The sequence below is a fragment of the Panonychus citri genome, unplaced genomic scaffold (assembly GCF_014898815.1).
Source record: "Panonychus citri isolate SS breed McGregor unplaced genomic scaffold, ASM1489881v1 Contig00105, whole genome shotgun sequence".
Classification (NCBI taxonomy): domain Eukaryota; kingdom Metazoa; phylum Arthropoda; class Arachnida; order Trombidiformes; family Tetranychidae; genus Panonychus; species Panonychus citri.
This window is the reverse complement of record NW_026515510.1, coordinates 192,388-211,921: the sequence shown is the minus strand read 5'-3', so window position 1 is coordinate 211,921 and position 19,534 is coordinate 192,388. Positions and strand designations below refer to the sequence as shown.

The 19,534-nt window shown below is 33.2% G+C and overlaps 4 protein-coding genes across 8 annotated transcripts; 3 read left to right on the top strand and 1 right to left on the bottom strand.

The window, feature by feature from the left end:
- The first annotated feature begins 254 nt into the window (after positions 1 to 254).
- On the top strand, positions 255 to 8,388 carry LOC128389192 (fanconi-associated nuclease 1-like). Of its 4 annotated transcripts, none has more exons than XM_053348741.1 (9): positions 255 to 495; positions 577 to 766; positions 2,323 to 2,466; positions 4,375 to 5,383; positions 5,496 to 5,633; positions 5,756 to 5,984; positions 6,069 to 6,203; positions 6,295 to 7,348; positions 7,513 to 8,388. In XM_053348741.1, exons 4-9 carry the CDS (start codon positions 4,570 to 4,572, stop codon positions 7,768 to 7,770), a joined length of 2,628 nt encoding a protein of 875 aa, XP_053204716.1. In that variant the 5' UTR covers positions 255 to 495; positions 577 to 766; positions 2,323 to 2,466; positions 4,375 to 4,569; the 3' UTR covers positions 7,771 to 8,388. The 4 variants fall into 4 exon arrangements, with proteins under 4 accessions (XP_053204716.1, XP_053204715.1, XP_053204717.1 ...); XM_053348740.1 differs by having other exon boundaries at positions 4,372 to 5,383; XM_053348742.1 differs by lacking the exon at positions 2,323 to 2,466 and having other exon boundaries at positions 4,372 to 5,383.
- A 323-nt stretch (positions 8,389 to 8,711) lies between these two features.
- On the bottom strand, positions 8,712 to 10,134 carry LOC128389197 (iron-sulfur protein NUBPL-like). 2 transcript variants are annotated; one of them, XM_053348745.1, is made up of 3 exons: positions 9,980 to 10,129; positions 9,777 to 9,836; positions 8,712 to 9,674 (listed from the first exon to the last, which is right to left on the bottom strand). In XM_053348745.1, exon 3 carries the CDS (start codon positions 9,633 to 9,635, stop codon positions 8,820 to 8,822), a length of 816 nt encoding a protein of 271 aa, XP_053204720.1. In that variant the 5' UTR covers positions 9,636 to 9,674; positions 9,777 to 9,836; positions 9,980 to 10,129; the 3' UTR covers positions 8,712 to 8,819. The 2 variants fall into 2 exon arrangements, with proteins under 2 accessions (XP_053204720.1, XP_053204721.1); XM_053348746.1 differs by having other exon boundaries at positions 8,712 to 9,645; positions 9,777 to 10,134.
- Positions 10,135 to 10,496: 362 nt separating this feature from the next.
- On the top strand, positions 10,497 to 12,125 carry LOC128389198 (uncharacterized). The gene is made up of 3 exons (XM_053348747.1): positions 10,497 to 10,977; positions 11,565 to 11,664; positions 11,953 to 12,125. Exons 1-3 carry the CDS (start codon positions 10,791 to 10,793, stop codon positions 11,975 to 11,977), a joined length of 312 nt encoding a protein of 103 aa, XP_053204722.1. The 5' UTR covers positions 10,497 to 10,790; the 3' UTR covers positions 11,978 to 12,125.
- Positions 12,126 to 16,213: 4,088 nt separating this feature from the next.
- Positions 16,214 to 19,092, top strand: LOC128389183 (uncharacterized). Its single transcript, XM_053348722.1, has 3 exons — positions 16,214 to 16,240; positions 16,285 to 16,470; positions 17,077 to 19,092. Exons 1-3 carry the CDS (start codon positions 16,214 to 16,216, stop codon positions 19,090 to 19,092), a joined length of 2,229 nt encoding a protein of 742 aa, XP_053204697.1.
- Positions 19,093 to 19,534: the final 442 nt, after the last annotated feature.

The window sequence follows — 19,534 nt, the reverse complement described above, 5'->3', positions numbered from 1 at the left end:
TCTATCGATTTCAATCATAATCGCCTAACTATCAACTAATTTTCATGGAAATATTTTAATTGCGATTAATTAATAGCCAAAAATTAAGAAATCGAAAATTATTTCAGATACTCAACTACTCTATCGATATCTACTTTTACATTTCTTTTCTACGCAAGAACAGATACCGATAGAATACTCGAATATCTTTTCGAATTCAAAATTTCCGCATATTCTATTCGGTAATTACCATCTGTTCGATGGACAAATTTTTCTGTTGACTTTGTTTGTTACAATTTCTTTTGATTATTTTTTAATTAATTTCCTTTCATTTTACTAATTAATTGATTCAATTGATTTAATTACTTTACTTTAGTGTTAAAGGGCAAATTTGTTTGTGTCAAAGAGTAAAGGTGAACATCCAACATTTGGGTTACTTTGAGTTTTAACCTTTCGCTTGAAATTATTGAATTGAATTTGTTTCAATTGATTTTCCTTTTCGTAACTAGAGACAAGGTAATTTCATTTAATTGTGTTTCTTTTTTTGTTTACTTAATTGTTGTTCTTATTTTTCTATTCTTACTGTTGTATAAACAGGTAACACTCTAGTGACCACAATTAACTGTGATAATCTGTTTGAAAGCTAAAATCTCTGACATTTTGGAAAATTTTGTCATAAGCTTGTCAACAACAAACGACAATCTTGAAAATCAATCTTGATCAATTGTGGTTTTTTTTTGGTGTTTTGGTTAATCAATCTCACGGAATTAAATCATTTACTTGAAAGGTAAGATGAAGGTTATGATTGTAATTGTTTGTTGATTTATGAGTACCAAGAATAATCAAGAAAAAGATGGAATCGATTTAGAAAACAAAAACAGATAGAAAAATGTTCTGATGAAATATTGTAATTCTATTTCTTCAATTAATTTCTCAATCATTTCAATCAATAATCTCTCATTATTCCGGTTACATGTTATTCACTCAACAACAATTTACCTTTTTCCCTTTTAAAATTAACCTTTCATTGTATTGATTAACTAATTTCAATCAATTCTCTCCATCATCATCATCATCAATATACTTATTCAATAAGTTGAACTGTTTATATTGCTTTTGATTTCCTTGAGATTGATCAAGATTATTAATATGATACACGATTAACTTAATTGTTACTGTTTGATTTTTAACCTTAACGGTGTAATGATTATATTTGATTTTCTGGTCAGTGTCAATCTTAATGACACACTGATTGTTTAATTGTGATAATCATTTCACCCAAAACCGAAAACTGGACTTGATAGATGATCCGAGAAAACAGAAATTATGAATTTCTCTTTCTCTCTCTCTCCATCAAGAACATTCAGTTTACTTTAATTAACCATTTGAAATTATCTAAATTTTATCATTTACCATTTTAATTGTTGAAACAATTCAAGGATCAACAATCATATAATCAACTTCGTCACTTATCAAACACTAATCGTAAACGGGGTCAGGGTTAAATGTTAAACATTCACTTTCCATGTTTATCTTTAATATTCTGAATCTTTTTCTCATTCAAATCTCTCTTTTTAGTTGATTGTTAATTGTTTATCGAGAGAGAGAAACGATTAACCTGAACTTGAACTTGATCGCTAAGGAAGCTAAATCTAATCACGATTAAGATGATTAGTAAATTGCGGAATATAATTTGTGATTTCAATTTACTAACAATAAACAGAAAAAAAACTATTCCTTCCTATTGGTAAATACAAACGAGAAGTGGAAACCATTGAATATCTTGATAACCTTCAACTTTTTTTTTCTACTTCTCATCTTAATTGTGATAGTTAATTCTTGTTTCCATGATCGCATGATCAATTGTGTGTATGATCTCATTCATTGATTAACTGACCAGGTAACTTTAATTAGAAGATAAACAAAACCGAAAATGAACCAGTTTTCCATCTATGATAATTTCTTGCTAACTTTTTGCTTCCTTATTTCATCATTTTCTCAATTTCTGTAACACACATAATCTCAACAATTTACTAATCAATTTCCTATCTTCTTCTAACAGTAATAACCAATTTCTTAAATTCTAAAATAATTAATTACTTCACCTTGAGTTCGATTTTCTTTTCTAACCAAATTTCCATTCATTAGGCCTAACGGAATCTCTTTTAGCTTTTGTCTCATCATCTTCTCTTTTTATATTAATATCATTTTCTCATTGTAAACTCTATTCCCAAACTGATTGACCTAAATTGTTGACAATTAACTGAAAGTGATTCCCTGAGGTCACACCCAAAATTTTCAATTCTAATAATCTTATTTCATCTCTCTCTCTCTCTCTCTCAGAATTACATGTAATCCATATAATATTTATATTCCTGATTTGTGGTCAACCTTCAATCAACTTGGACACTTAATCAATCAACTAAACCAATACAACAATTAACACAATAAATTGTCTCTCATACAATCTTAGTCAATTAATCATTTGTAAGTAAATCTATCAATTAATTAGTAGTATATTAATATGATTGTTTATCATCACCTTGTAACCTTTTTGATTTGCCTTAGCAACATGACGCAACTTAACCCTAACCTTTTATGCTTAAAATAACAACACAGTTTAAATTTGTATCAGTCGCCATTTTGTTTCAACCCAATACTCTAGTAGTTGCTAGTTTATTATATTCACTGATTGTGTTTATAATAATATTAATTGTTAGATAATTGTTTCCCTAAATTATAAATACTAATTGTTTTAACTGAAAAACAATCATTTAACCTTCAAATGTTAATGTAAAAGTGAGAAACCATCATCATCATTATCATTTCAGTTTCCCTCTTTCATTTTTTTTTATATATAAAATCCCATCAAGTATATGGTCATAAGTTACAATGTAAAAATCAAATTGAATCAAATAGTTGATTGATAATTGTTAATTTCTCCATCTAACTAATCAATTATCGCCATTTTTTCATTGTTGTAAATATTAGTTTCAAATTGTTGTTAAAAGGTTGGTAACTTTTACTTACCAGCAAACATTATTTACGGTTTACCTTGAATCCTTTTCGAGTAGCCTTCCCGTTAGCCTAGTTAATTAACCAGTAACATAACAGTTAACCATTTAGTGTTGACTCTCACCCACTTTTTTATAACTCACTCACTCACTCTCTCTCTCTCTCTCTCTCTCTCTCTCACTCACTATCTCTCTTTCACTCCCTCATCATCATCGTTATTATTACCTTTTTTGACACAACAACAACAAGTCTAACATTTGAAATAATTTTCTTTTCTTTTTTTTATTCGATTTCATGATTTTCTGTTAATAACAATATCTACAGGAACTATTATTCATTTGTGTTCTAGTTCCGTGTATGTGTGAGTGTATTTATGTGAAAGTAACATTTATATTCCACCACCATCATTACCTCTGAATTCACCAGAACAAGGAATTGATTGTACAATAGTTTCTCTCAATTGAAACTCTTTGAATCATCTTCTCGTTTGGATATTTTTTCATTTTGGAAAAGAATTTTTTTATTCTTTCCTTTCTCTCTCTATCTCTCTCTCTTTCTCTTTCAATCTCTCTTTCAGTGTTGTAACATGTTGTTTTTTTCTTCTTTGGCCTGAGAGACCTTGAGATTCAGTGAGAGGGGATAAGTAGACAAACAACAACACTGCAAAGGGAAAGTGTGTGTGTGTGGAATAAGAGTAAAAAAAAAAGAAAGAGAGAGTTGAAACTGTTGCTAACTCGTCTACTACCTTCTTGTAACACTCCCAAATTATATCTTCTATCATCACACTCACACACATCTCTCATCATCATTACAACCTCATCATCATCTCACCAGTAACACAACAATTACAATTTACCCTTTAGACAATAAACAATCAGAAAGAAGAAGAAAAAAAAATAATAACATGAATCACTCATGAAATATGAAAAATTGTTTACTAACCTCAAGGATTTTCACTTTATAGTTTTCGGTGCTTCAATGATATGTCACATTAGTGAATAATATTATTTTCGATCACAATTTATAACAAAGATAATCATCATCATAGAAAACAATATAAACTCAACGTTGATTTTTGCTCTCTCTCACTCTGACTCTCCTAAGTGTTTCTCTCTCTCTCTCTCTCTCTCTCTCTCTCTCACTCTAATCAACCCAATTATTAACTCGACTTATATGTTTATTTTTTCATCTTCTTCCTTCTACTGTTGACATTTTTGTGACTCTCTTCTTATATATTCTTGTCTCTTTTTTTTCTCTCTCTCTCTCTCTATCATCATTTCTGTTTCCTTGTTCTCTTTTTTCTGTATATGATCTGTGATAAAATCATCTTCATCTTTAATTATTTTCACCATGATGCCTAAAATTAACCCTAACCAGCAGTTGAAAGCGACAACACCTATAGACTATTCAGTTCTGGTTAAAGATCCATCACTTTTACTTGCCAGTGTTCATAGGCAATTGCAATTACAACATCAGCCTAACCCATCATCTAATCATCATCATCACCTTTACCATCAACAATTACAGCAACAATTACTTCATAAAACAAACCATTCTGGTTTAAGTAACCACAAAATGCCACCACCAGCACCCAAATATGATAAACGAAGTGTTAACTCAAACGGCGATGAAACCATTGGTAAAAGGAAAACTTTACTCGACTTTTTTGGTAAAGGAAGTCAACAACAACAACAGAAACAGATCAGAATTGATTCAAAAACGGTTACCAGACCATCAATTATCCATCAAGAATTAAAATTATCCAACAATAAAAGTGTACCCAATGTGATTGATTTAAGTGATGAAGATGATTTAAACAATCTAAATGGTAACAACGGTTATTTCAAATCCCCAACGGTTCCCAAATCTAAAGGTGTAAGTGCCAATCGTAAGGATAATAAACAAAAACAACAACAACAACAATCACTAAATCAACGTAAAAATAATAACATTGGTTCATCTCAAGAGATTGAAATAATTGAAGATGAAGATGATCTTAATGTGATATCATTTAAAACACCAATGTTACCTCATCGTAATGAAACAAAATCGCCAATGGTCAATTCACCATATCCTTATTATCAACCGATTAAATCATTATGGAGAGAACCAGTTAAAGATGATGAAGAAATAAGAATAGAGAAATTGAAAGAGAAAAATTTCATTAAAATTGAAGATTTTCTCCAAATAGTAATTGATACCAAAGGTGATGTTTCAGAATTAAATTCTGAATCAAAAGAAAATGACCCACCCCAAGTCGAATGGCAGAAAGATTATAAATTGAAACATTTTCGTGATATGATTGATTCAGTTCTTAAGGATAATCATTATTCTCACCTTTTCGATGATCATGATTGGGATGCTCTCTACAAGTTCACCAATCTAAGTTGTAAGTTCGTAACCTTGAACTTTTCAATTTTCCACGTTACCTTAAAATGCTACAAATTTAATTAACTAATCAACTAATTGCATGTTTATTTTTAATCTTGTTCTTCTTTCAGATTCTGCTCAAGCTTTATATTTAAGACTTTTGGTTCGTAAACCAAATTGGATCCGAATGCAATCAATGAGATACCCTGATATCGATAATATTAAAACGAAATTAGCAGAATTAGTTAGATATAAGTTACTAATTTCAGGTAATTAGATGAATACATTTGACATTTTTTTTCTTTCTCTTCCTTTTCCAATGTTCAGCATCTTCATCTTGAATATTAATTGTATCTTTTTTCATTGTTTTTATTTTCATTTCTACTTACAGTTGATCATCTCAATAATCTAACGGATGCTCTTAATTGTTTGGATGCTAGTGAAATTAAAATGTTCGCTAAACATTTAAAAGGAATTTCTCTTAAAACTAATTCTACCAAAGCAGCTTTAATTGACGCAATTAAGAAACACGTACGATCAAGTAAATCAATATCATCTCACTTTATGGGACCAAGTGGTTCCAATGGTAATGGTAACATTGATTTACCAGTTTTAAATCAGTAAGTATTCAATTTATCATCTTTAAATCAATATGATTAACTAATCATTATTCTATCTCTTTTAATTATTATTATTATTAACAGAATTAAACAATTACTGGGGAATACATGTTTTCGTGTTGACCGTCAATCAGCTCGAGTTTTTCTTCGTATAGCACTTATCCGATTCCCGCCAACAATTAGTGACGATGATGATGGTGTTATGCTAAGTAACGAATTGTAAGAAATTGAAAATTAATGGTTATAGTAAACAATTAGAGAGAAATATTTTAATTATTTCTAATTTCTTTCTCTCTCTCTCTCTCTTTAGATTCAATTTATGGAAAGTTGATCAAGGTGAATTAAAGTACGTGCCTTATATGATCAACAAACACACCAAAGTTTTCCCTCGACGGAACAATTTAATCTTATTTGAAGAAGCATGTAATTTGGAAAGTGATCTGATGCAAGCAATTGAAACACGAAATCAACAATTAGCCATCGAAACTATTTTACCACGAATACAAAATGCCTTTGATTCCTTGATCGCCACAGATATAATCTATTTTGATAGTAAACTACCCGCTTACCTGCGTCGATTTACCTCTGGTCATGTTCTCACTCGAGCTTTGACAACTTGCGTAACTGTACTTGAACAAAGACGATGTTACCATGAAGCTGTCATTCTACTAGAGAAACTACTTGCACAGCGTTTATATTGCCTTGATTATCGAGGTAAATGGTTTGAAAGATTAACCCTAAATTACGATAAACACCTTAAGCGAACAGTTGAAGCTATTGAGGTAATTCGAGTGGCACTTTCAGACAATTATGTACGAGGAGGTCACCGATATTCACTCTACCTACGATCAAAGAAACTTGGACTTGTTGCCAACGGAAAAGTTGAATCACTTGAAGAATTTCAATTCAAGTTAAAACAAACAACAATCAAAGCACCAGCGTTAAAACAATGTATCGATGGAAGGAAAAACGTATTCATATCGTCCAAAGACAACGGCGAAGTGAACATTATCCCAGTCGAACAAGTTGTAATCGAGTATTACAATAAACAAGGATACACCAGGGGAATTCATTGCGAGGGTGTTGTTTACAATACACTTTTTTGCCTTCTCTTTTGGAAGATAATTTATGCTGATGATCTGATGGCAAGTGATGCTTTCCATTCACCCTACCAGAGAGTACCGCTTGACCTTAATTTCAATGATTTCTATTCTCGTCGACAACCATTAATTAACGCTAAATTACAAATGATAAAAAGTTCAACGAAAGAATCACTAATTGAGGAAATATCTGCAACTTGGGATTCTTATAAAGATTGTGCATCTCTAGTGAATTGGGAAAAATGTACAATCAATTTGTTGAAGGTTAGTCATTAATTGAGATTATTATCAGTTGATTATATGTCCAAAAATGATTAATAGATTGTGTGTTTAACCTTATCAAGTTATTTTCATCATTAATCATTGGAGTAAATTATTCATTTATTAATATTTTTTTTATTATTATTATTCATTTTCGTCACTTACAGGAAATAGTTTTATGTATGAAAGTCAATACGTTGGCCGCTATTTGCGAGAGATTAGCACTGGATTATCGTAGTCACAGGAGCGGTTTTCCTGATGTATTATTATGGAATCCAAGTAAATCAACAATTAAAGCCGTCGAGGTTAAAGGACCCGGTGATCAGGTCTCTCCTAAACAAGCCTTATGGATTAATTACCTTGAGAAAAACGGACTTGAGGCCGAAATTGTTTTCGTTAAAGTTGGTCGAACAGAATCTGAATAACAAATTTCCAACAAGTGAATTGTTGTTCACTTTGATTAACAATCATGTTCCAAGTAATCAAATTAATTTGAACTGATCTATCGATTCGTCAACTAATCATCACCGAAGAAGCAAGAAAAAATTGTCATCAAAATTCATCATCTTCATCAACCATCATCTAAATTAATGCATTGACAATAATGTATTTTTGCACTTTAATCAGTTGTTCATCTGATTTTTTTTTCAATTTAATTTCTTCCTTCTCTCTGCTCTCTCTCTTAATTACTTTCCTCTCTGTTGTAATCAATTGTTTACAAATTGTTTATTTCTTGTTATTGTTCAACAATTAACAAGAAAAAATCAAAATGTTTCTAAATTTGTTACCAAGAAAACGAATCTAGTTTACTAATTGTATTCACCCTAATGTTCAATCACAATTTTCCACCTTATTAAGTTTTTTTTGTCTATTATAACCTATTGTTTTTCCTCATTTACATTGTATCATTTTTTTTTATAAGAAACACAATTATCACTAATTGTAAACATCCAATACTTTGGATTCAATTTGCATTTAATTTCACATGGAAAATTAAGTCTCCTATTAATAAAATTTGCCAAATTGAGATTATAAATTATCAATCGTTTGATTGACATGTTGATTAGTTTTCTGTTACAAAAGGACAATTTAAATTTACTCAATGAACTTGTTGAACTATGATCACAATTGTTTGATTAGAAGCTGAAAGGTTAATGAATCATAATCAAGGTTTAATCAACTTGATAATTTACCAATTATGATTGTGGTTAATTGTTACTGATTAAAAATTGTCAAATTAGGTCCAATTTACTGTCAATGTCAATAGATTTAATCTTTTTGGTTCACTGATTGTAATCAATAATCTTTATCCTCTAGGCCTTTGGATTGTCACCCGACTGATTATCAGCTGATTGTTTGTAATTAGATTTTGTAAAATTTGATAAAATAAAACTTTTGAGTTTTAATTATCAAAATTCAGCCTCAGGGTTCATGAGAGAGAGAGAGTGAATTTTGTCAAAAACGATGAGGACAGTTAACTAGGTAATGGACCAGGTAAATGGTTGATTAAATTGTGAACGAGTTTTGTAAATGATTGACTAGATTTGGAATCGGGTTGAGCCACGACAATCGGTTTTCCGGAATCGCAGCTTTCCCGAAGCGATCGGTCCAAGGCGATCGATCCTAAAAGTGGGACTTTCTCTTCACGGGAAAGATTTTCGACTCCTGAATGTCCGAAAATGTGAGTTCCATGTCCACACTTTTCGCAAATAAAAATCGACATATTTTCAACCAGTCCAAGTATCGGAACTCCGACCTGATTGAACATTGTGATACCTCGTCGAGCGTCAAGAAGAGCAATTTCCTGGGGAGTAGTGACCACAATGGAACCAGAGACGGGAATATTTTGAGTGATCGATAATTGGGTGTCCCCTGTTCCTGGTGGCATATCAACTATTAGATAATCTAATGGACCCCAGGCCACTCCACGAAGTAATTTCTGTATCGCCGACATGACCATAAGTCCTCTCCAAACAACGGCTTTCTTTTCCTCTACCAAAAATCCCATTGACATCACATGTAAACCATAATTAACCAGGGGAACCATTAGCCCTTGATTGGTAATCTCTGGTTGACCTGAAAGGTTCATCAATTTGGGAATCGACGGACCAAAAACATCAGCATCAAGAAGGCCAATTTTACTTGACCTCTCAACGGCTTTCAAAGCTAAGGCCAAATTCACCGAGACCGTTGATTTACCGACACCTCCTTTAGCCGATGAGACGAGGATCACATGTTTAATTCCTGGAATCGGTATTTTTCTAGGCAATTTACCGATCACTTTAGCCATGATTAATCACCTCGAACAATTAACCGACCAAATAATCACCTTAAATTGTTTAAATAACGAAGGAAAAACAAATACAGAAAAAGGCAACAACAATTAACACAAAGAGGAAAAACGGATCAGCTGTTTGAAACAAAATCTCACCTGAGAATCACAATTGACTTAAATTCACCTTGAATAATCACATGGAAATTTCTATGGCATCTTAATTACATTGTACAAATAAATCCAATTAAAGAAATTAAGACAATTAGATAACAATTAGAAAAAGTCTCAATATCAACAAAGAGTTAAACTAATATTCATCACAAAGGAAAATGAAATGACAACAATCAATAGATACAAACTCGAATACAACAACTTTGGTCCAAAAGAACAGAATCTCAATCAACCACCAAGAGAACAATTTAATTGTTATCAATCAGCGCAATTAAAGAAAAAACAATTAACCAAAAATAGAAATGAATGAAACATCGAGAAGCGAAAAAAAAAAAAAAACCAAAACAAAGATTCTAAAGGGAACGTTTAATAATCTTGATCCAAGTTCTAAACCAAATTAACTAATCATACGAAATAAACTCGACAACAATTAACCAATTGATCGGAAGAAATTAAGAGACAATTTAGATGAGATATTATCGAATAATTGAAAGAAAAATAAAATTCCAATAACTTTCTCTCTCTTCAATTCGAGTCCAAAGTTTTAATCATCTCGCCGGGGGAACATGGACTCTAATCACTTCGATTAGAGTCCAAACAATTAAGAGAAAAAAGTGCTTACAATTAACTGATGATGGAGAAGATGATGAAAAAATCCCATCACATTGCGGTGATTCTCACGCAGTCGTAACATTCTGATTCCTTATTATGGTTTCTTATCAATTCTTATTCTTTGAATTTTCTATCACAATTTATCCCATGTTATCATCTAATGAAGGTTTTCATGATTATCTATTGCAATCAACTCTCACAGTGATTAAATCAACACCAGTTTAGAATTTAAATTGTTCCATTATCGTTGTAAATTGTTCCGGTGAAAAGTTCGTAAAAAGAGTTAATTAGTTGCTTGTCGATTGTTTTCTCAGTTTCTTTCCGATAATTTGATTAACTTTCCATCTGAGTGAGAGAAACAAAATTCAATCAGTGTTTCCAATCATCATGATTAATTTACCTTCATCTTCATCGGTTAAATTGTCAACTCAATTGTTTATCTGTTTACTTATTATCTCAACAATTACATCGTTAATCACCGTTACAATGGCCAATCCAAGTTCTCAATTTTTTCTCAATGGTCGATATGGTCGGAGGTCACTTCCGCCCGATTCAAGTGAGAATCAATTTCCAGGTAAATTCACAATCAATCATAATCCTTAATCTAATTTCATTGGATTAAAGTTAATCCGGTTGTAGTAATTTTCTCAAACGTTAATCATTTAAACAACAATTTCACTCTCTCTCTCTCTCAGGTATTAAAGTTTTCAATTCTCATCAATTGGATAAATTTAATTAACTGTTCACAACACAATTTAATTCCAATAGATTATAAATTTAATCAAAGAATCGTTGAAACTAATTGATTAAAAGTGAAATTGATTCCAATCGGATTTCAATCAAAACTTAAATATACATTTGATTAAATGTATCATCCTATTTAGAAGAGTTAAATTACAAGAAAATCTAATAGAAAGTGTGAACAATTAAGTTAATTAAATGGTGAAACCATTGATCATGTTTAAATTAAATTGTTTAGTTGGTTAGTTGATTGTTTTATTTTCTTGTGCGGTAATAATAATAAAACGATAAACCTTAAAGTTTATCAACCTGTAAACATTTGGAGGCTTTTAATTGTGATTAATTTTGTTGTTATTATAATCAATAGAATAAATTGTAAAATAATTAAGTTAATTGTTGACAATCATCTAATTTTAATAGACAAGGAAACGATAATCATGGAAACCGCATTGAAATATAATCTTCATCCAAATTGTTACAATAAAGGTTTGATTGGAGTGTTGAAATGTATTGTTGAAAGGTAAGTGAACAATTAAATTTAATTGTTGACCCTTTTTTAGTGCAGTTGATGATGTTAATCTAATTGTGTATCTAATTGTAATCGCACAATTAAACCTTAAATGACCACAATGAAGCTCCAGACAAACTAAACAAAGTGATTAATCAAATTGTTTTGTTTGTTTGATTAATTAGTTGATTATTAATTAATCTCATCATCTTCATCTAATTAAATCATCATCATTATTTATTGTAATTAAATGAAAGGTTTAATTATTGTTTCTTTTTCTTTCATCATTGGATTAACCAGACATCCAAAGACTGAGGATAATTAAGTGAAAACAATTTGATCAAGTTAATTGTAACAGCTGATTTGGAATATCAATTGAGTGGACAATCAACAATTAATTTAATTCTCAGAGAAAAACAAATCAAATTTAACATTGTTACCATGTTAAAATGAAAGAAAATTTAATTGAAACTAATAATGTGTCATTGCTTAATGAATAAATGCCAGGGTTTATGAAATAATAATAAGTTAAAATAAAGAAAAGTGATTAAGTTCCAAGGATTATAATCAAATTAAGGTAAGTTAAGAACCCGAAAAAGAAAAAGAAAAGACAATTAAAGTTTAATTTTCAAATTTAATTTTATTTGAAGGAAGCAAAGTTATAATTCGAAGACGCTTGGGACACTGAATGAGCTCGAAAGTCATTATGTGCGCTTCTTACAGGGAAGTGAATAACTTGAGGGATGATAGGGAGAGTTCAGGTTGGGGTTTTCTTGATGGGGTGGAGTGGAGGAACAGGTGAAGCCGGTGAATATGATGATGATGAGATGACTCGATCCCAATCTCTGAGTGATCAGAGACTGTGGACCAGTCACTCTCATGGGTGGAGATGGAGGAAAAGGATGACATTGGGCCAAGGGAAGTAGAGGAGATAGAGTCAAGGGTGATGGAGACAGAGGGATCGGTGATGGTGGAGTAGTTGGGGTCGGTCATGGTCGAGTCAAGGGTGATGGTCGAGTCAAGAGTGATGGTCGAGTCAATGGTGATGGTGGTCGTGGATGCTGGTTCTGGTTCAGGTTCGGGTTCAGGTTCGGGTTCAGGTTCAGCTGCTGAGGTTGGTTCCTGACCATAAAAGTCAATCATCTGATCCGCTGCTTCCACCAGATAAGATGAGGCTGCAGCTGGATCCCCATTCTCATCAATTGAGACACGAAGAGAGTTGAGGAGGTTGATCACCTCGGCCAAGGGAACAGACCCTTGCAGACTGTATGGGTCTGCAAGGGCTGCCCTTCTAGTGGCGTCGAGGGATCGAAGAGCCACGACCGAAGGAGCATAATGGTGGCTTAGTGGTGGTGAAGGAGAGACTGGAGCAGGAGCTATCGGGCAAGAGGGTCGGCAAAGTAGCTGAAGACATGATGAGGAAGCAAGATTGGAGGTGATGGAGGTAGAAGACATATTGAGAGCGAGAGAGAGGTATAAGAGAGTAAGAGTAAGAGAGTAAGAGTAAGAGTAAGGTAAAGTGAGTAAAGAGTGAGAGTGAGAGTAAGAGCAAGAGCAAGAGCAAGAGGAGATGAATACTGACAATCTTACTGTTCAAGATCTTGGGTTTTATACTAGAAATGCTCACTCGTTAAACTCCACCTCTTGTCTCCATCTCACGTAGAGCTCCTTTCTATCTCCTCCATAGTAAAGCAAAAGACTCTCTCTCACTTGTTAGTACAGTGGGCTGAAGTATCATCTTCATCTTATAATCTGTTTTAAGTTAATCTCTTTACTAGAAGAATGAAAAATTGGAAGGAGATAAACTTTTAAAAATAATCTTTTGAAAGTTAATCTTCTCGAAATTAATCTTTCAGAGTTAATCTTTTAAACCTAATCTATTGAAAAGCAGTGAAATGTATTGAAAGCAATGAAAGTGAATGGGAGTTAATCTTTTTCTATTGAAATGTACTGAAGTCATAGAAACAATCATCTTTATCATCCTTCAGCATTTACTGTATGCTATTTACTATAGTATAAGAAACAATCATCTTTATCATCCTTCAGCATTTACTGTATGCTATTTACTATAGTATATTCAGTTTACTTTCAACATTCAAAACAATCACAACAGAATCAACAGAACCAACAGAATCAACAACACAACAATCAACAACACAACAATCAACAACACAACAATCAACAACACAACAATCAACAACACAACAATCAACAACACAACAATCAACAACACAACAATCAACAACACAACAATCAACAACACAACAATCAACAATCAACAATCACAACAATTAACAATTAACAATCAACACAATAGTAACCATAGTAACCCGTAACCATAGCAACCACATCAACATTTCAAAGGTAAAAAAAGTCTCCACCCCCTTTTCTTTTTTCTATTTTACTCTATTTAAGTTACCATTGAGGTTCTATAGGTTTAATTTTCCCGCCTTTTTATAAACTCTCATACTTTATAAATCTCAAAAATTGTTGCAAGTCCAACTCACTGCGCTGATTAATATAGGCTAACAGTTATAATGAAACTTTTTCAAGCGACTTAGTTTTAACAGAAATTTACATGTATTCTCTATGGAATTTTGCATGTATTCTCTATGGAAAATTTTGCATGTATTCTCTATGGAATTTTACATGTATTGTCTATGGGGATTTTATGTTAGTTTTTTCTAATATTAACACTTTTCTTTATCACCAGTTAACATGGACTTAACACGAGCCTTCAAATTCTAAATGAGGAAATGGAGCAAGAATACGATGAAATCTGCAGAAGATTTGTGATTCCAGATAACCAAAATTGCGCTGATTCGATAAACCATGGACTAGATGCTTGTATGGAATGTGATGAAGACGACGAGATATGTAAAAACTACTATGTTAAAAACGATGAAGAACTAGATATGTATATGGAAAATCAAGACGATGATGACATATGTATCAACTTAGGGATAGAAGGTGAAACAGAAGCAGGAGGAGGTAGTATGTTAGATTTATCAGCTACTGGTGTGATTAATGAAATAGCGACAGGACAAATCCTTTCTCAATCAATTCAAAGCAACCGGATGCTATTTATTATACTGATAACCATTCTAGCAGTTCTGGTTCTACATCTCTTGTACACTCTTGTGCTTCCAATGAACAATATGATGTCAGTCACTCATCTCAAGATATAGCGCAATCAACTCATCGCTCTTCATCGTCTTCTACTTCAAGCTCATGTTCAACTTGCGATACATGTTCAACTTGCAACTCTTCAGTCTTCGTCTTTCTCTCAAGCTCATGTTCAACTTGCGATACATGTTCAACTTGCAACTCTTCACAGTCTTCGTCTTTCTCTTCAAACTCATATTCAACTTGCGATACATGTTCAACTTGCAACTCTTCACAGTCTTCTTTCTCTTCAAGCTCATGTTCAACTTGCAACTCTTCCAGTCTTCGTCTTTCTCTTCAATCTCATGTTCAACTTGCGATACATGTTCAACTTAACTCTTCACAGTCTTCGTCTTTCTCTTCAATCTCATGTTCAACTTGCGATACATGTTCAACTTGTAACTCTTACAGTCTTCGTCTTTCTCTTCAACACGCTCAAGACAACACTTCCAGATCTAAACAAGATTTTCTCAACAGGGAGGTGGTCAAGGTGATGATTCTATTCTTCATTCAAGACCAAGGAAAGAGAAATAGAGTTTGAGATGTAGATGAACAGCCATGGAGAACAAATGCGAACTTCATTCAATGACCAAACTTCTTCGCTAGGCTCAACAACAACTGCTCGTCCGGTGTTGATATTTCGCTTATCGCACACAATAGATACAGCCTATGAAAGATTTGTTTCAAACTGATAGAAGATGCCAATTCAAATGATAGGGATCTTTATAATTTCGTAATCCGCAAGAAAACCGTGAACTTTATGTCTCATTCCTCAAGAAAACTTCAATCCACAGGAGTTTCTTGATAGAGCCTATGCACTAGCACAATCAGCAGGAAATTTCTAGATGATGGAGTTTTGAAATAAAAGTTCAAATAGTCAAGTCCATTTCAGGAGGAGCAAGGCAAGGGTTTGAAACTCTTATCAGGCGCTGAGAGAGCACAAAAGAGAAGTGTTTTCTTGATTACAAATGATGACTACAAGTGTGGATACATGGCTATTGCTGCTGGGAAAGCTTACGTCGATGAAGTTATATGTAAAGACAATAAACAATTCTGGATAGCTTAAGACGATCTAAAATAAACAAGTTATCTACCATTTATTCATGAACATGCAAGTAGATGTTAGTTCACCATTGGACATACAGAAAATTTACGAGATTCAAAGCTTACCATCTTATCAAATTGTCGTTATTGATCAAAGACACAATTGAAACTGTTTTCCGGCACTGATGTTGAACATAAATTGTTTTAGAATACAGCGAACCACCACACTTCAACCTCATCCATCAATAACTGGGTACATGGACTGTGACTATTTTGTTTCAATTGTTGGGCTAAACCAGCAAAGATACACATTATTGTAAAGGATCATGTAAAAATGTCGTTCAGTTAAGGCATGTATTCATCCAAAGAATTACTTGCAGTGAGTGTAATGTTGATTTGAATTCTCAACACTGCTTTGATCAGCATAAACAGAATGGTGTTTGTGGTCGCATTAGAAAATGTTTTACCTGCTGGGTTCAATATGACACAACAGCAGGTGATCATGTTTGTGATGTTTATACTTGCAATTTCTGTGATGTAGGCTACCGTGCAAGCCCACACTACTGTCATGTCAAACCAGCAAACCTCGAACATCTCATCGACGATGACGTAAAACCATGGATATTAATTTGTTATGACATAGAATCAATGCAGATCACCAAGACAGACAATACAAATATCCTGACACATCAGCCAAATTTGTTGATAAGCAGGACAATGTGCACATCATGTACTGATGAAAAAACTTTAGTAAGGAACCTTAGAGATTGTGAAATGTGTGGTGATGAAGAACATGTATGGTATGGAACAGAGTGTGTCGAACAATTTTGTAATTATCTCTATGATAAGATGCTTCCTCGAACTGCAGCTGAAGATGACTCAAGAACCGCCATCCAGATAAAGGTTATTGCACATAATCAAAGAGGATATGATGGTCATTTCATTATGCAAGACTTTTCAAAAGGAAATTTTTACTAGTCCCAAATGTCATCATGTCTGGGTCAAAAATTCTTTACTCACAGATGGAGAATATAAAGTTCATTGACTCTTTGAGTTTGTTTATGCAGCCTCTTTCATCCCTCTGCAAATCCTTTAACATCAAAGAAATGAAGAAGGATATTTTCCACATAAGTTCAACACACCAGAAAATCAGCATTATGTTGGAGTGTTTCCAGCTATCGATTTTTATGACCCACTCTCCTCAAACCGACGCAGAAGGCTGAACTTGAAAAATGGTATTATGAGACTATAAAGACTGACCCAGTATTCAATTTTAAGACTGAGATTATTGAATACTGCAGATCAGATGTCCTCATACTTCAAACAGCAATTATGCGTTTCATTGACTTGTTTAAATCGATCACTGGACTTAACCCAATAACTAGAAGTTTCACGTTAGCTTCAGTAGCGATGGAGGTCTTTAGAGCTCGCATGCTTCCAGCATTTACCCTTGGAGTCACTCCTCTTTCAGGATATGCTGAGAGAAAACAGTCGACTAAAGGCGCTGCGTGGTTAGATTTAATGCAAAAAGATCTTCGAACAAAAATCAGAAGAGAATGGAGGCTTGGACCTTTTTACGCAGACGGATTTATTCCAAGTAATAATACTGTATTTGAATTTTGGGGATGTTATTACCATGGATGTCCTGCATGCTACCCGGATAGGTCAACGATAGTTACAATGAATGACGAAGAACTAACGGTTGAATCATTATACCAAAGAGTCTTGCTCAAAAAAGAATATTATCAGCATAGAGGTTATCTTCTTCATGAGATCTGGGAACACGAGTTTGATGAGAGAGAAAGATATACCAGCTCTCGTATCTCATACTACAATCAGATAAAACAAGTAGGGTCAATAAATATCCGCGAAAGCTTTTATGGGGGTAGAACAAATAACATCAAGTTCTTTCATCAATGCAGTTCAGATGAAGTAATCAGATATTTAGATTTCACATCATTATATCCATTCGTCTTGCGTGAATATGACTATCCACTCGGACATCCTTTCCTCATCCAAGAAGATTTTCGAGATATCGGGAGTTACTTTGGATTCATCAAATGTAAAGTACTTCCACCTACCAAGCTAAACATTGGGGTCCTGCCGATGAGAATATCCAAGAAGTTATTATTTCCCTTGTGTATGAAGTGTGCAGTCGAAAACATTCAAACATCATGCACACATTCACCTGAGGAGAGAGTTATGACAAGCACTTGGACTAGCATCGAACTCCAAGAAGCTGTTAAATATGGCTATAAAATCATGAAGATCTATCAAGTTCTCAATTATCGGAAGACTCCACATTCAGGTACACTTTTTTCAGAGTATGTAAAAATGTGGCTCAAAATAAAACAAGAGTCTAGTGATTGGCCTTCATGGGTTACCAATGAATTCGATAAACAAAAATACATCAATGACTACAAAGCAGCTGAAGGTGTTGAGTTGGATCCAAATTCTATCGAGAAGAATCCTGGAAGGCGAAGCATCGCAAAGCTTATGTTGAACAGTTTTTGGGGTAAACTAGCGCAAACTGCAAATTTACCGAAAACAAGCTTTGTAAGAAACTACGCTGATCTATGGGGTATCGTTTCTGATGAGCAAAATGAGATTCTGGGTATGCATGAACCTTCTGAAGAAGTTATTATGCTGCAACATCGTTTTATTGAGTCAGCTAAGGAGAAAATTTCGCCTGGAAAGACTAATATTGCAGTCGCTAGTTTTGTCACAGCATACGCACGTAGAGAGCTTTTTCGTTTGATACAACGTATCGAGTCACATCGACAAGGTAGAGTTCTCTATTTTGACACCGATTCAGTTGTGTTTGTAGAGAAAACTGGTGATCCGAAAATTCAATGCGGAGACTATCTTGGTCAATTGACAGATGAGATTGAACCTGGCTGGAAATGTAATCTTTTTGTTTCATTAGGCCCAAAAAACTATGCATACCAAGTCATAAACTCTCAAGAAGATACTAAAAGTATAATAAAAGTAAAAGGGATACGACTCACATCCAAGGCATTAGACATCATAACTACACAGAAACTTCTTGAAATGGCGCATTCTTACATAGGAGGTGACCAACAGAGAGTTAACATAACACAAAGTAACATCGTATCCGACAAGTTTACACATACAGTTGAAACACGGAATTTTGAAAAAATCTACAGGGCAGTCTCCGAAAAAAGACGAATAATTGGTAATGATACACGCCCTTTTGGCTATGTAGATTGATTTTTTTGTAAAACTCTAAATAAAAAAGAATAAAAATTATTATTTGCGTTAAACTTTTATTTATAGAAAGACTATAATCTGTCTGAAAAAGCAAGATAAAAGGTCAAATTAGGATTCATATGCATGTATTTAGATAGGTTTAACATGTATAATGAGGCGTGTCTTTGTTTCACAAAAGGCAGATGAGAGGGAAAAAGAGGCGTTGAAAAAGTATAAAAAAGCACAACTAAAGATTGAAAAGGGGGCGTTTTCATTGCTAAAGAAAACTGGTTTTACATCTATTTTTGCGCATGTTTGAAATTATTTCCATCAAGTGGTATAAAAGAAGAGTCTTGTCACAGTATTTTTATTTTCAGTCTAACTCTCCAACTGATAACATCAATTTTTTCTAGAAAAAACAACAAACAAAAAAAAACTACATCATCGAAATGGATTTCTCAAA